The sequence below is a fragment of the Anguilla rostrata genome, chromosome 4 (assembly GCF_018555375.3).
Source record: "Anguilla rostrata isolate EN2019 chromosome 4, ASM1855537v3, whole genome shotgun sequence".
Taxonomy (NCBI): domain Eukaryota; kingdom Metazoa; phylum Chordata; class Actinopteri; order Anguilliformes; family Anguillidae; genus Anguilla; species Anguilla rostrata.
This window is the reverse complement of record NC_057936.1, coordinates 66,539,958-66,555,798: the sequence shown is the minus strand read 5'-3', so window position 1 is coordinate 66,555,798 and position 15,841 is coordinate 66,539,958. Positions and strand designations below refer to the sequence as shown.

The 15,841-nt window shown below is 50.1% G+C and overlaps 1 protein-coding gene across 2 annotated transcripts in view; it reads right to left on the bottom strand.

The window, feature by feature from the left end:
- prdm5 (PR domain containing 5) overlaps nt 1–15,841 on the bottom strand; it is a 35,730-nt gene that overhangs the window by 16,688 nt on the left and 3,201 nt on the right. For both annotated transcript variants that reach the window (XR_010329780.1, XM_064334338.1), the window contains exons 4-10: nt 12,269–12,437; nt 11,885–12,065; nt 11,035–11,130; nt 9,540–9,661; nt 4,854–4,933; nt 2,058–2,142; nt 972–1,129 (exon numbers count right to left, since the gene is read on the bottom strand). Coding sequence is in view for 1 of the 2 variants with exons in the window: in XM_064334338.1 (XP_064190408.1) it covers nt 972–1,129; nt 2,058–2,142; nt 4,854–4,933; nt 9,540–9,661; nt 11,035–11,130; nt 11,885–12,065; nt 12,269–12,437 (891 nt within the window). In the remaining variant the exon portion in view is untranslated. The remainder of the gene's footprint in view (nt 1–971; nt 1,130–2,057; nt 2,143–4,853; nt 4,934–9,539; nt 9,662–11,034; nt 11,131–11,884; nt 12,066–12,268; nt 12,438–15,841) is intronic.

Here is a 15,841-nt window from a genome sequence, read left to right as displayed (position 1 = left end):
CAGAGCAAGAGAATGAGGGAGGGGACAGCAGAGCAGAAAAGAGTAAAGGAGAGGAGAAGAGGGAAGAGAGGAAGATGAGGGAAGAGGCGAGAAAGGGATTAGAGAAGGGAGGAAAGAAGAGAAGAGGAAGAGCGGTGGGGGGGGGGTTTAAGTTTCTTGGTCTCCATCTCCGGCTCTGATCTGCCCAGACGGCAGCAGAGCAGCTCTCTCATTGGCAGGAAGCAGATAACAGCACTGTGGGGTCCCCCCCCCCCCCCTCCCCGTGACCCCGCTAAAGCCCAGTGTAAACACAGTGTCCCCACAGACCCTGGGAGGAACACACACCCCACCCTTTAATATCCATGGGCCACACAGACGTATTAACACTACTATAAGGGTGCATCAGGACAACAGCTGAATGTTCAGCAGGGGAAAGAACCAGCATGCTAAGGATCACACACACACACACACACCCACACCCACACACACGCACGCACGCACGCACACGCACACGCACACACAAAGCCACTTCAGTTCACTAGAAAAGTAAGACAGTTTCCAAATGATTCAGATGTGGTTTATGGGGATCACTGTTTTTGAAAGAGCTGTTAACTGTGTGAAAAGGATCAAGCATTAGTGCCAGTTCTGCCTACTTATAATCAGTCATGCATATATCTTCCTAATCTCTGTTAGAGACTGCGTTCATTTGAGTGTGTGCGTGCGTGTGTGTGTGTGTGCGTGCGTGTGTGTGTGTGTGTGTGTGTGCATTAATGTGCCTGTTCACTTAGCCTCTCCCTGTACACTGAGCAGCTGTGCTCAGAGTTTAAGAGACTCAGCTGTGCTCAGTCTGTAAGAGACTCAGCTGTGCTCAGTCTGTAAGAGACTCAGCTGTGCTCAGTGTGTAAGAGACTCAGCTGTGCTCAGTCTGTAAGAGACTCATCTGTGCTCAGTGTGTAAGAGACTCAGCTGTGCTCAGAGTGTAAGAGACTGACCTTCTTGTGGTTCTTGTAGACGTTCCGGTGGGCAAACTCCTTCCCGCACAGCTTGCACTTGTAGGGCTTGTCCTCGCTGTGGATGATCTTGTGCGCTGTCACCTGGTCCAGCCGCTTAAAGGAGCGACTGCACACCTCACAGGTGTAGGGGCGCTTCTCTGCACAGGTCAGACAGACAGACAGACAGGCAATCAGACCGACAGACAGGGTGAGAGACTGGGGGACAGACAGACAGACAGGCAATCAGACCGACAGACAGGGTGAGAGACTGGGAGACAGACAGGGTGAGGGACTGGGAGACACACAGGCAGACAGACAGGGTGAGAGACTGAGAGACAGACAGACAGACTGGGAGACACACAGGCAGACAGACAGGGTGAGAGACTGGGAGACAGACAGGCAGACAGACAGGGTGAGAGACTGGGAGACAGACAGACAGACTGGGAGACAGACAGGCAGACAGACAGGGTGAGAGACTGGGAGACAGACAGGGTGAGAGACTGGGAGACAGGCAGACAGACAGGGTGGAACAGGCCCTCTGTGGGAGATGCAGAGATTAACTGCAGTGTAATTAAGATCTGAGTAATTAAACAGCCCCTAATGCCCTCCACTGACACTGAAATAGAGAAGGCCATTTGTTTATCCCTGGGAAATCAGCAACACTCTCAGATCGGGGGGGGGGTCTAGTGAAGGATGGAGCGAGATGAAGAGAGAAAGAGTCAGAGAGAGAGAGGAACAGCAGATGGAGAGAGAGAAGTCCCCCCCTGTCCAGCAGTGCCCTCATCCTCAGGGGCCCTGTGTAAAACACACTGTGTGTACCCTGTGATGAGGTAGCACACACAAGGCCTCCTACACTGGCGGACGTGATTCGCTGGCAGGGTATGGGGGTGAGAGCAAGGGATGAAGAGAGCCAATCACACAGCAGCGCCTTCTTTAAAACAGCCCCCCAGAAATCGGAACACAAGGGCATGCCCTTGACAGGAAGTGATGTACACAGACATGCCCCTGACAGGAAATGATGTATGCAGGAATGCAGACCCTGACAGGAAGTGACGAATGCGTGGTTGCGATGTTGCAGAGCCGTACCTGAATGGGTGATCATGTGACGCTTGAGCTGATTGGAGGAGATGAACTTCTTGTCACAGGCAGGGCAGTCGAACACCTCGTGGATCTGAGAGACAGGAGCAGAGCGCTCGAGCACAGACAGACACCCCGAGAGGAACTGAAATTACAGACTGACTGGCGCAGGGGAAGCCAAAAGCGCCCCCACACTCAGAACTCTCGGGCCCCTCTGACCTCACAGCACTGTGAGCACTGCAAACTATCACTGGGGCACTGATGGGAAACTAGCAGGCCTGGCAGAGCAGGAAGCAGAGAGGAGCAGCAGGATGCAGAGACGAGAAGCAGAGAGATGCAGAGAGCAGCAGAAGCAGAGAGCAGGAGAGAAGCAGAGAGGAGCAGCTGGAAGCAGAGAGGAGCAGAGAGGAGCAGCAAGAAGCAGAGAGGAGCAGAGAGAAGCAGCAGGAAGCATAGAGGAGCAGAGAGAAGCAGCAGGAAGCAGAGAGGAGCAGCAGGAAGCAGAGAGAAGCAGCAGGAAGCAGAGAGGAGCAGAGAGAAGCAGAGAGGAGCAGCAGGAAGCAGAGAGAAGCAGAGGAAAAACAGATGAAGCAATATTTTTGTTCAAATTCCATGACAGCAGAAAGCCGGTTGTCATGTAGGACAGAACAGCGCTAATCCCGCTCTGCCAGCGTCTCTGAATGGGGCCTGGCTGGATAACGGAGACAGCGCTCCACAGCGCTCACAGCGCTCACAGAAGCCTCTGCCAGCGTCTCTGAATGGGGCCTGGCTGGATAACGGAGACAGCGCTCCACAGCGCTTCACAGCGCTCACAGAAGCCTCTGCCAGCGTCTCTGAATGGGGCCTGGCTGGATAACGGAGACAGCGCTCCACAGCGCTCACAGAAGCCTCTGCCAGCGCCGCGGATAACCACCAAATCTCCAATGAGAAGGAGACCAGAGATTAAGCGCACGGTAAGAATACCCGGGCCACCTCTCCTCTCTCTCCATGCTCCATCTCTCTCACGATATCTACCCCTCCCTCTCTCTCTCTCTCTCTCCATCTCCATCTCTCTCCTTCTCTCTCTCCCTCTCTCTCTCTCTCCCCCTCCCTCTCTCTCTCTCTCTCTCCCTCTCTCTCTCCCCCTCTCTCTCTCTTTCCCTCTCTCTGATGGCGGTAGAAAGCGCATTAAGAGTGCCAGTCTGCCGCAGCACACGTTTGATCAGCTCATGAAAAGGAGGAAATGCAAATGCAATTAAGCTCAGAGTGGAGTTTTTAATAGCTGCCCCCCCCGCCCCTCCCGCGGTTGGGCGTGCCCTGCGCACTGCTGAGGGTTTAATTTGGGCCTGCGGGCAGGCAGAGGAATGTGGGGACAGTGAATCCACAGCGTGTCACGAGGGGAGCGTAAATAATAATGCAGGGCGAAGGCTCCAGTGCGGGCAGCGTGATGCAGGGGCGCAATCAGACCTCTCCCGCTCAAACAGGCAGTGCGTGTGCACTGCACAGGAGCCTGTTAGCCTGTTAGCAGCGCATTAACTACACAGGAGCCTGTTAGCAGCATATGAACTACACCAGGAGCCTGTCAGCCTGTTAGCAGCGTGTGCACTACACAGGAGCCTGTTAGCCTGTTAGCAGCGTGTGCACTACACCAGGAGCCTGTTAGCAGCGCATGAACTACACAGGAGCCTGTTAGCAGCGTATGAACTACACAGGAGCCTGTTAGCCTGTTAGCAGCGTATGAACTACACAGCAGCCTGTTAGCCTGTTAGCAGCGTATGAACTACACAGCAGCCGGCTAGCCTGTTAGCAGCGCATGGACTACACAGGAGCCTGTTAGCCCGTTAGCAGCACATGAACTACACAGCAGCCGGCTAGCCTGTTAGCAGCGCATGGACTACACAGGAGCCTGTTAGCCCATTAGAGGCACATGAACTACACCTGTTAGCCTGTTAGCAGCGTATGAACTACACCAGGAGCCTGTTAACATCGTATGAACTACACAGGAGCCTGTTAGCCCGTTAGCAGTGTATGAACTACACAGGAGCCTGTTAGCCCGTTAGCAGTGTATGAACTACACAGGAGCCTGTTAGCAGCATATGAACTACACCAGGAGCCTGTCAGCCTGTTAGCAGCACATGAATTACACAGCAGCCTGCTAGCCCGTTAGCAGCACATGAATTACACAGCAGCCTGCTAGCCCGTTAGCAGCACATGAATTACACAGCAGCCTGCTAGCCCGTTAGCAGCAGCAACACTTCCTGTGCCCCAACACTCAGACATCCTTTCCTTCAGCTCATCGCTCAGAGTCCTGATGTTGTGTTGTAGTGCCCTTTGTCAGGTTCCTGAGAGGGTTCCGGTTTCAACAGGAACCTTCTCTGGGTCTCCAGGGAAACGCCCATGCAACACAATGCCAGGCCCAACTGCAGCATCTCACATGACTTTTACACTGTGCACATAAACGCCTGCACCTCCCACAGTGATGTCACACATACTGCACCTGCCATAGTGATGTCACACATGCCTCCCACAGTGATGTCACACATACTTCACCTCCCACAGTGATATCACACGTACCTCCATCAGTGATGTCACACATACTGCACCTGCCATAGTGATGTCACACATACCTCCTACAGTGATGTCAGTAACACGCAGATCACATGTTCTCTGTCAGCGCACTCTATCGGTGTAGATGTAATAATGAACATACCACAGTGAGCAGCTCTGATGCAGGCAGATAAATAGAGAGAAAGAACAGTGAGTGAAATAACTGGAGGGAGAGAGGGTGAATGAGTGAGACAGTAAGAGCAGTGTGGGACCTCTGACCTTGCGATGCTCCTGCAGGTTGGCCATTGAGGAGCACTTCTTACTGCAGATGGAGCACATCAGCTTCCGACGGCCACTTCCTGAGAGCAGAGAGTCGGAGCATGGATTCAGAATCAGAGCACAGACAGCACACAGTCAGAGCACACAGTCAAAGCACAGTGTCAGAATCATAGCAGTCAAGATCACACAGTCAGAGCACAGAGTCAAAGCACAGTGTCAGAATCATAGCAGTCAAGATCACAGTCAGAGCACAAACAGCAATCACACTGTCCAAGTCAGAGCACAAGCATCAACCTCGAATTTCAGATTTCTCTCTCATGGACACTTGGTTTTAATTGATCTGCTCAAAATGCAAGGACATGTCTGCACTGACGGACAGTACAGGCTGCTGCTCCACTGCTCTGGATCCTCCAGGGCCGCACGAGCGCGCAAGCAGAGTGACGGCGGAAAGCTGAGGCAACACTCCGAGCAGTCGCATATTCACCCACTCACACCAGGACGGGCCGACCCACTCACACCAGGACGGACCGACCCACTCACACCAGGACGGCCCGACCCACTCACACCAGGACGGGCCGACCCATTCACACCAGGACGGCCCGACCCACTCACACCAGGACGGGCCGACCCATTCACACCAGGACGGACCGACCCACTCACACCAGGACGGACCGACCCATTCACACCAGGACGGCCCGACCCACTCACACCAGGACGGCCTGACCCACTCACACCAGGACGGACCGACCCATACACACCAGGACGGGCCGACCCACTCCACCAGGACGGGCCGACCCACTCACACCAGGACGGACCGACCCATTCACACCAGGACGGGCCGACCCATTCACACCAGGACGGGCCGACCCACTCACACCAGGACGGGCCGACCCACTCACACCAGGACGGGCCGACCCACTCACACCAGGACGGGCCGACCCACTCACACCAGGACGGACCGACCCACTCACACCAGGACGGGCCGACCCACTCACACCAGGACGGGCCGACCCACTCACACCAGGACGGCCCGACCCATTCACACCAGGACGGGCCGACCCACTCACACCAGGACGGACCGACCCATTCACACCAGGACGGCCCGACCCACTCACACCAGGACGGGCCAGGCGGGTTTGAGCTGAATTTTAGTTGCTCTGAGAGGGGACTGTCCTGGCCAGGACGTGTGCGAGTTTGTTGTGATTGCGCTGCACCCCGTTAGTGCACGCGAGTCTGCTCTGTGGGAGCGTGTCATGGCGGGGGGGTCATGCGGGTTCGCGTCCTATATGGGGGGGGGGGGGCTGCCTGCCCCTCCAGCCACTCTGAATAAACCAGACTCCAGAAACATTTTCACATTTTCTAAATAGTCCAGAAAAGTATCTGTAAGTATGTATAATTTGGAAGGGATGGTAGTAATTTAGATAATGTCCTCCGTTAGACATCTCCGCAGAGAGAGGGAGATGGAGTTCAACCAACTGAAACTGACAGTGCTTCTGCCTCCTTTGCTCAAGACCAATGAGCTGAATACATTCATTTAACTGCTGCCAATATACCAATAACTTATAGTCTACCTACATTCACACTAATGATATAATGAAACTATACTACACTCTCACTAACTAGACTATCAAACTACACTATACTCAGGCTAGTTATACTCTGGAACTATACTGTTCTTACACTAAGTATATTAGTGAACTATACTGTACTCATCCTTACTGTACTATGAAACAATATTAGTCCATATCATTAAATTTGTGGCAATTACATATGAATAAAAACAAAACACTTTGCAACTCTTACAAGACTTACAGTCCTTGAATAACCCACCCAGTGTACCAATCCATTTCTGTACCCACAAAATGGCTCCCCTGCTTTCAGACCGCACCCTCACACACACACACACACACACACACTCTCTCTCTCTCTCTCTCTCACACACACACACACACACACCCAACTCTGAGCTCCTTAAGACCCTGCATGAGCAGGACACTGAGGTCATTAGCGCGGTGGGTCTCAGCGCTCATAATCCCAGCCTTATCAGCCGCTAGCCGAGCAGACATAACTAGAGCAGCAGGCTCTCGCTCGCTCGGAATGAGGGAGCGGAACGCAGAACTCATAAGAGGATGAAGTCACGCTCCGCCAGCTCGCGGAATGCGGAGGGCCTGATCTCCTCAGCCGCACAGCTGGAGACTGAAATATGAAAAGGGCCTGAGCTCGGAGCTCAGAGAGGAGACCCCTGCACTGAAACAAGGAAAGGGCCTGAGCTCGGAGCTCAGAGAGGAGACCCCTGCACTGAAACATGAAAAGGGCCTGAGCTCGGAGCTCAGAGAGGAGACCCCTGCACTGAAACATGAAAAGGGCCTGAGCTTGGAGCTCAGAGAGGAGACCCCCGGCATTGAAATATGAAAAGGGCCTGAGCTCGAAACTCAGAGAGGAGACCCCCGCACTGAAACATGAAAAGGGCCTGAGCTCGGAGCTCAGAGAGGAGACCCCCGGCACTGAAACAAGGAAAGGGCCTGAGCTCGGAGCTCAGAGAGGAGACCCCCGCACTGAAACAAGGAAAGGGCCTGAGCTCGGAGCTCGGAGAGGAGACCCAGGCACTGAAACAAGGAAAGGGCCTGAGCTCGGAGCTCAGAGAGGAGACCCCCGCAATGAAACATGAAAAGGGCCTGAGCTCGGAGAAGAGACCCGGGACAGGGCAGAGCGGCCACTTCCCATCCAGAGTATCAGCAGATCACCGAACACACACATCTAACAGAGCCCACTATCTAACACAGGGCTGCCCATCCCTGGTCCTGGAGATCTACTGTCCTGTAGGTTTCACTCCAACCCTAACAAAGCACACCTCATTCAACAACTACAGCAAGGTGTGTGTGTGTGTGAGAGAGAGAGAGTGTGTGTGTATGTGTGTGTGTGAGAGAGAGAGAGAGAGAAAGATAGAGAAGCAGCACATCGCAGCCAGTAGGGAGGAACGGAGTTAGTGACTGATGTGCTGATATCTCAGCCCCCCCCCCCGCCCCACAGCATCGTTAATGCAGGAGGTAATTGGAGAGGCCCTCAGCTCTGCGCAAGAGAGTCACTTTAATTAACTGAGGTCAAGAGCTTCTCCTGTTAGTAATGATATAAACACATTAAATCCACCCTGATTTCCCCTTAAAATAGGCCCCTGAAAACGTGCTGCCAGCCGCAGCTTCACACGCACAGCACGGGTTCGACTGGAAGAGTCCGAAGCTTGACTTAGAGTCACTGTTTATATACGACTGGTTATTGCACTGGCAGTCTTTCATTCTTTTTAAATTAACCAGGGACTGTTAACTGGATTTACGGTCTCATGTCTCTCCATTCTAGATGTTATTTTCTTCAATGACCTGGAGAAAATACATTTATATATAAGAACAGAAGAGCTCTGTTAAATCTGCATGAACAGAATTGTGAGAACAAACCTATATACACACACCTGTGAGAACACACCCGTGTGAACAGACCAATCAGAACATCACCTGTGAGAACACACTTGTGTGGACACACTTGTGAGAACACACCTGTACACCCACACCTGTGAGAACACACCTGTACACCCACACCTGTGAGAACACACCTGCACGCACACACCTGTATGGACACACCTGCACGCACACAGCTGTATGACACACCTGCACGCACACACCTGTATGGACACACCTGCACGCACACACCTGCACGCACACACCTGTATGGACACACCTGCACGCACACACCTGTATGGACACACCTGCACGCACACACCTGTATGGACACACCTGCACGCCACCCTGTATGACACACCTGCACGCACACAGCTGTATGGACACACCTGCACGCACACACCTGTATGGACACACCTGCACGCACACAGCAGTATGGACACACCTGCACGCACACACCTGTATGGACACACCTGCACGCACACAGCTGTATGGACACACCTGCACGCACACACCTGTATGGACACACCTGCCACACCAGCTGTATGGACACACTTCACGGCACACAGCATATGGACACACCTGCACGCACACACCTGTATGGACACACTGCACCACACGCATATGGACACACCTGCACGCACACACCTGTATGGACACACCTGCACGCCACAGCAGTATGGACACCTGCACGCAACACCTGCATGGACACACCTGCACGCACACACCTGCAGCACACACCTGTTGACACACTGCACGCAACCCTCACGCACACACCTGCATGACACTGCACGCACACAGCAGTATGACACACCTGCACGCCACACCTGTATGGACACACTGCACGCACACCCTGCATGCACACACTGTATGGACACACCTGCACGCCAACTGTAGTGGACACCTGCACCCACAGCATATGGCACACCTGCACGCACACACCTGTATGGACAACCTGACGCACACAGCAGTATGGACACACCTGCACGCACACACTGTATGGACCACCTGCACCCACCAGTATGGACACACTGCACGCACACACCTGCATGGCACACCTGCACGCACACACCTGTATTGCACCTGCACGCACACACCTGTATGGACACACCTGCACGCACACAGCTGTATGGACACACCTGCACGCACACAGCTGTATGGACACACCTGCACGCACACACCTGTATGGACACACCTGCACGCACACACCTGTATGGACACACCTGCACGCACACACCTGTATGGACATTCCCTTTGTGTTTCTTCAGGGCATCCTTGCTTTTGAACCTCTTCCCGCAGCTTTCTGCTTTACAGATAAACCTGGCGTCCCCCTTACAGGCCTCCTTATGCTGATCAAAGCTGCAGGACAAACACACATTCAACACTGCGTTTGCATATGCTGTGTGTGGTATATGCTGTGTGTAGTATGCTGTGTGTGGTATATGCTGTGTTTAGTATGCTGTGTGTGGTATATGCTGTGTTTAGTATGCTGTGTGTGGTATATGCTGTGTTTAGCATGCTGTGTGTGGTATATGCTGTGTGTAGTATAAGCTATGTGTGGTATATGCTGTGTGTGGTAAATGCTGTGTTTTAGCTATGCTATGTGTGGTATATTGTTTTTGTGTGTGTGCGGTTAGCTTGGTTTTGTGTTTGGGATATGCTGTGTGTGTAAATGCTGTGTTTAGATGCTTGGTGTTGGTAATGGTATGCTGTGTGTGTAGTATGCTGTGTGGTATATGCTGTGTGTAGTATGCTGTGTGTGGTATATGCTATGTGTGGTATATGCTGTGTTTGTATATGCTATGTGTAGTATATTGTGTGTGCGGTATATGGTGTGTTTGTATATGCTGTGTGTGGTATATGCTGTGTTTAGCATGCTGTGTGTGGTATATGCTGTGTGTAGTATAAGCTGTGTGTGGTATATGCGGTGTGTGGTATATGCTGTGTTTGTATATGCTATGTGTAGTATATTGTGTGTGCGGTATATGGTGTGTTTGTATATGCTGTGTGTGGTAAATGCTGTGTTTAGCATGCTGTGTGTGGTATATGCTGTGTTTAGTATGCTGTGTGTGGTATATGCTGTGTGTAGTATAAGCTGTGTGTGGTATATGCGGTGTGTGGTATATGCTGTGTTTAATGTGTAGTATATTGTGTGTGCGGTATATGGTGTTTGCAGTATATGCTGTGTGTGGTATATGCTGTGTTACATGCTGTGTGTGGTATATGCTGTTTAGTATGTGTGGTGGTATATGCGTGTGTAGTATAGCTGTGTGTGGTATATCGGTGTGTGGTATATGCTGTGTTTGATATGCTGTGTGTGGTAAATGCTGTGTTAGCATGTGTGTGTGGTATATGCTTGTTGTATGCTGTTGTGGTATATGCTGTGTGTAGTATAAAGCTGTGTGTGGTATATGCGGTGTGTGTATATCTATTGAATATGTGTGTGGTATATGGTGTGTTTGTATATGCTGTGTGTGGTATATGTGGTGTGTAGTATATGCGGTGTGTAGTATATGCGGTGTGTGGTATATGCGGTGTGTGGTATATTCTGCGTGTGGTATATACTGAATGTGGTATATGCGGTGTGTAGTATAAGCTATGTATGGTATATGTGGCGTGTAGCATAATCTATGTGTGGTATATGTGGTGTGTAGTATAAGCTATGTGTGGTAAATGCGATGTGTGGTATACGCTGTATGTGGTATATGTAGTGTGCGGTAGATTAGAGGTACCTGGACTCTGAGCTGAAGCTGATGTGACACAGGGAGCACTGGTGAATGTGGGTGGAATCACAGCCAGGCTCCACGTTCTCTGAGCAGTGCAGAACACTGGAGATACAACAGCAGGTTAAATAACACACACACACACACAAACACACACACACACACACACAGCATAATACATGTGTGTATACAGATATATACAGGTACAAGTATATATATATATATATATGGTAGAGGTCTATACAAGTAATACAAGTATATGTCGGTAGAAGTATATATGTAGTACAGGTATATGGTGGTGGAGGTATATATGAGGTACAGGTATGTAGAGGTATATATGCCAGTACAGGAATGTACAGGTATATGGCAGTAGAGGTATATATGTGGTACAGGTATGTACAGGTATATATGAGGTACAGGTATGTACAGGTATATGGCGGTAGAGGTATATATGTGGTACAGGTATGTACAGGTATATATGTGGTACAGGTATGTACAGGTATATGGCGGTAGAGGTATATATGAGGTACAGGTATGTACAGGTACATGAGGTACAGGTATGTACAGGTATATGAGGTACAGGTATGTACAGGTATATGGCAGTACAGGTATATATGTGGTACAGGTATGTACAGGTATATGGCGGTAGAGGTATATATGAGGTACAGGTATGTACAGGTATATATGAGGTACAGGTATGTACAGGTATATATGTGGTACAGGTATGTACAGGTATATGGCAGTACAGGTATATATGTGGTACAGGTATGTACAGGTATATGGCGGTAGAGGTATATATGAGGTACAGGTATGTACAGGTATATATGAGGTACAGGTATGCACAGGTTCATGCACTCACTGGCGCTGCAGGGCCTGTTTTACAGGGAACCTCTTCCCGCAGCTGCGGCACTTGAACTCCTTGTCCTCGGTGCTGGGGCGCTGGTGCAGAGACTGCAGGTGAGCCGCCAGGATCTCCTCACTGGGGAAACTGCTCTCACACAGCAAGCAGGGGTGCTCCTCTCTCTTAATCACCACCAGCTCTGAAACACACACTCACATGTTAACACATACATACACACACACACACACACACCCAAACATACACACATTAACACATACACATATACACAAACACATTTACAAACGTTAGCGTTAATACATACATGTGAACACGCATTAACACACATGCAGATACTTACACACACACACACACACACACACACACACTGACTAAAACATGTACCGCTCTCAGCAAGATGTTTGCCCTCTCTGCTGTTTTCATCTTCATCTTTAACAACTTCCTCTTCCTCAACGTCCTCCTCTTCCTCCATGTCACTGTCCAGGTAGCCAATCAGCAGTTCTGTATCAGTCTCAATGTCGTCCACAGCCAGGTAGAAGATATTTTCCCCATCCTGAAAAATTAAATAAATTAAATAAATTAAATAAATAAAAGTCTGCGTCTGCGACATTTCCAAAAATATCCGGCTGGTATTGAATTTTAGATTTGGTTTCATTATTTGTTAAAGCAATTCAATACCCCTCAGCGGGCTCCTGAAGGGAAAAGCACTGACGCAGGAGAACAGACTTAATGCTTCTGACACACTTTCACCTCTAATAAACCCCATAAGCACCATCCCTTACTGGACCTGCTACCCTCACTCCCAGGCCCTCTACATTAGAGCAGTGTTAGTGTATCATTTCAGACGGCCCCATCCCTTACTGGACCCTGCTACCCTCACTCCCAGACCCTCTACACTAGAGCAGTGTTAGTGTATCATTTCAGACGATCCCATCCCTTACTGGACCTGCTACCCTCACTCCCAGACCCTCTACACTAGAGCAGCGTTAGTGTATCATTCAGACGACCCATCCCTTACTGGACCTGCTACCCTCACTCCCAGACCCTCTACACTAGAGCAGTGTTAGTGTATCATTTCAGACGATCCCATCCCTTACTGGACCTGCTACCCTCACTCCCAGACCCTCTACGCCACAGCAGTGTTAGTGTGTCATTTCAGACGACCCCATCCCTTACTGGACCTGCTACCCTCACTCCCAGACCCTCTACACCACAGCAGTGTTAGTGTATCATTTCAGACGATCCCATCCCTTACTGGACCTGCTACCCTCACTCACAGGCCCTCTACACCACAGCAGTGTTAGTGTATCATTTCAGACGACCCCATCCCTTACTGGACCTGCTACCCTCACTCACAGGCCCTCTACACCACAGCAGTGTTAGTGTGTCATTTCAGATGACGCTTCCTTACAAGCGCAAACTGCTAATTAACGCACTCAGTCCTTAAACGCAACACACTACTCAACAGCTTGGCTTTTCAGTGGCACGTAAGTGTGAGTTGTACATCAGTCCCTCAAACTGCCACAATGAGAGAGAAGCGAGGCTAAATAATTTCCTAAAACTGGACTCTTCTGCTGTCTACGACTGTTCTTCTTTCCCACAGACTCGACGACCGCATGATGTCCGTTCACAAAACCCATCTCTGAGCTCAAAGCGTAAAAAGAGATTATTTTAGTTCCTAATGTACTCTCCGTTCTGGTGAAATTACACCACCACCAGGCTCGAACAGCAGCGAATCCGGCGTATGCAAGCGTAAACATTTTCATTTTCCGTGTGGCTAATTCTGGCTACTGACGTGTGAACAGGTCATTATGGGCAGAACGCAGCGGAGTTTCCTCAGGGGACCGCTCTTTACCCACAATCCCCCAGCAATTCCACTTAGCTTTAAAACTACACATCACGGAAGAGAATCAAAAACACCACGGAATTTTAACAAGAGCCAAAAAAAGAATATTGCAGGGCAGCAGACGCCAAAGGCTCTCTCTGGACATCGCGGGAAGGGAAACCATGACAACACGCAAAGACCAAGCCTCTTTTCCATTTCAGTTCACTTCCTGCATTGACTGAACTGAAGTTGAACTGACTCCAGCTTTGATCAAGGGGCCGCCAAGCATTTGAACTATTTTTAAATTAGAATCAGCGAATGTAACCAGAACAGTGAATGTAACCAGAACAGTGAATGTAACCAGATCAGCGAATGTAACCAGATCAGCGAATGTAACCAGAACAGCGAATGTAACCAGAACAGCGAATGTAACCAGAACAGCGAATGTAACCAGAACAGTGAATGTAACCAGATCAGCGAATCTAACCAGATCAGCGAATGTAACCAGAACAGCGAACGTAACCAGAACAGCGAACGTAACCAGATCAGCGAATGTAACCAGATCAGTGAATGTAACCAGAACAGCGAATGTAACCAGAACAGCGAACGTAACCAGAACAGCGAACGTAACCAGATCAGCGAACGTAACCAGATCAGTGAATGTAACCAGAACAGTGAATGTAACCAGAACAGCGAATGTAACCAGAACAGCGAACGTAACCAGAACAGTGAATGTAACCAGAACAGCGAATGTAACCAGAACAGCGAACGTAACCAGAACAGTGAATGTAACCAGCGTAGAGGATGTAACCATGTGAATGTGTGAACATAACTAGCACCATATAGAATGTACAGAATACATTATTTGTGCCTTTCTGTACCTGGTAAGCCACACCCACCAGAAACACCACCCACAGTTTAGGAAAGCACCAACTGATTTAATTTAATTTATCAGTTAATTTATCAGGGACAATGCAAATGAATAACATTTCTATAATCATCTGTCTGCGGGTAATTTTAATAAATTTTGGTCTGACTACATGTTTTTGGCTGTGGGCAGAAACCCATGTGAACACGGGGAGAATATGGAACCCCCACACAGAGAGGGCCCGGGCCAGCCGGGCCTGGAACCCAGAACCTCCCGCTTTGCGAGGCAACAGTGTGACATCACCGGCACTTAGACGTGATGCTGTCCCACTGGTCGCCATGGCGGCGGGCTGCAGGCAGAAGGCCAGCAAGATGGAGTTTGTGGAATCACCATGGCAACACAACCCCCAGTCCCCTCTCCTCCACAGCGCATTAAATCATCGCCAACTCCATCGCCGGACACCTGGGGCCATTACGCACAGACGCTCCCCAGTGCCGGCTTGATTAAGGTCAAAGGTCGAGCGGGAAACCCCTAAATACGTCATCATCAAACTCAAGTGCCCACCAAGGTCGGGGGGGGGGGGGGGTTCTGATGCAATTAAAGTGCCGTACCTCTTTTTCCTACTTTCGCGAGAGGGATTATATCACATATTAATTTACCTGAGGAAACAAAATGACCCCAATAAATGTCAGGGCTGGATGGAACGCAGAGCTTCCGCGGTGGATGAAGCTCCTTTGAGAAGCCCAACAGCACTTAGCACTTCACACTTAGCATTTAGCACAGCTGCATGCTGGAACAGGCCCAGGACACAGGGAACCAGTCTTCAGTTTCTCTTCATTTAGTTTTTCTTTTTTTTTACTTCCCTCTTTTTTTGACAAATCACATCCATGCAAAGGTGAAACTTCCCAGCGTTCAGATTCCGTGCGGACAGCCCGCCTTCTGAGAGGATATTGAATTTTCATAGCTGATTTGAATCATTTCTAGCGGGTATACTTCATTGCAGTTGATTACACATGTGGTGAGGAATGTATAGCGTTGGGGTTTAGCCCATGAGACGGCTCTTTTGAAATAAAACAAGCTTTCTGCTGTCTGCGGTGTCCACAGCAGAACTGCACATCTGCTAAAAGAGAACATTTCATTTATTTATTTATTTGTAAAGGGGGGCTTGGTCGGTTTGGACGAAGAATGGTTTACCTTCGCAAACTAATGCAATATGTTAACCAACCAAACCATGACTGAAAACACAGTCCAAACACTGATACTC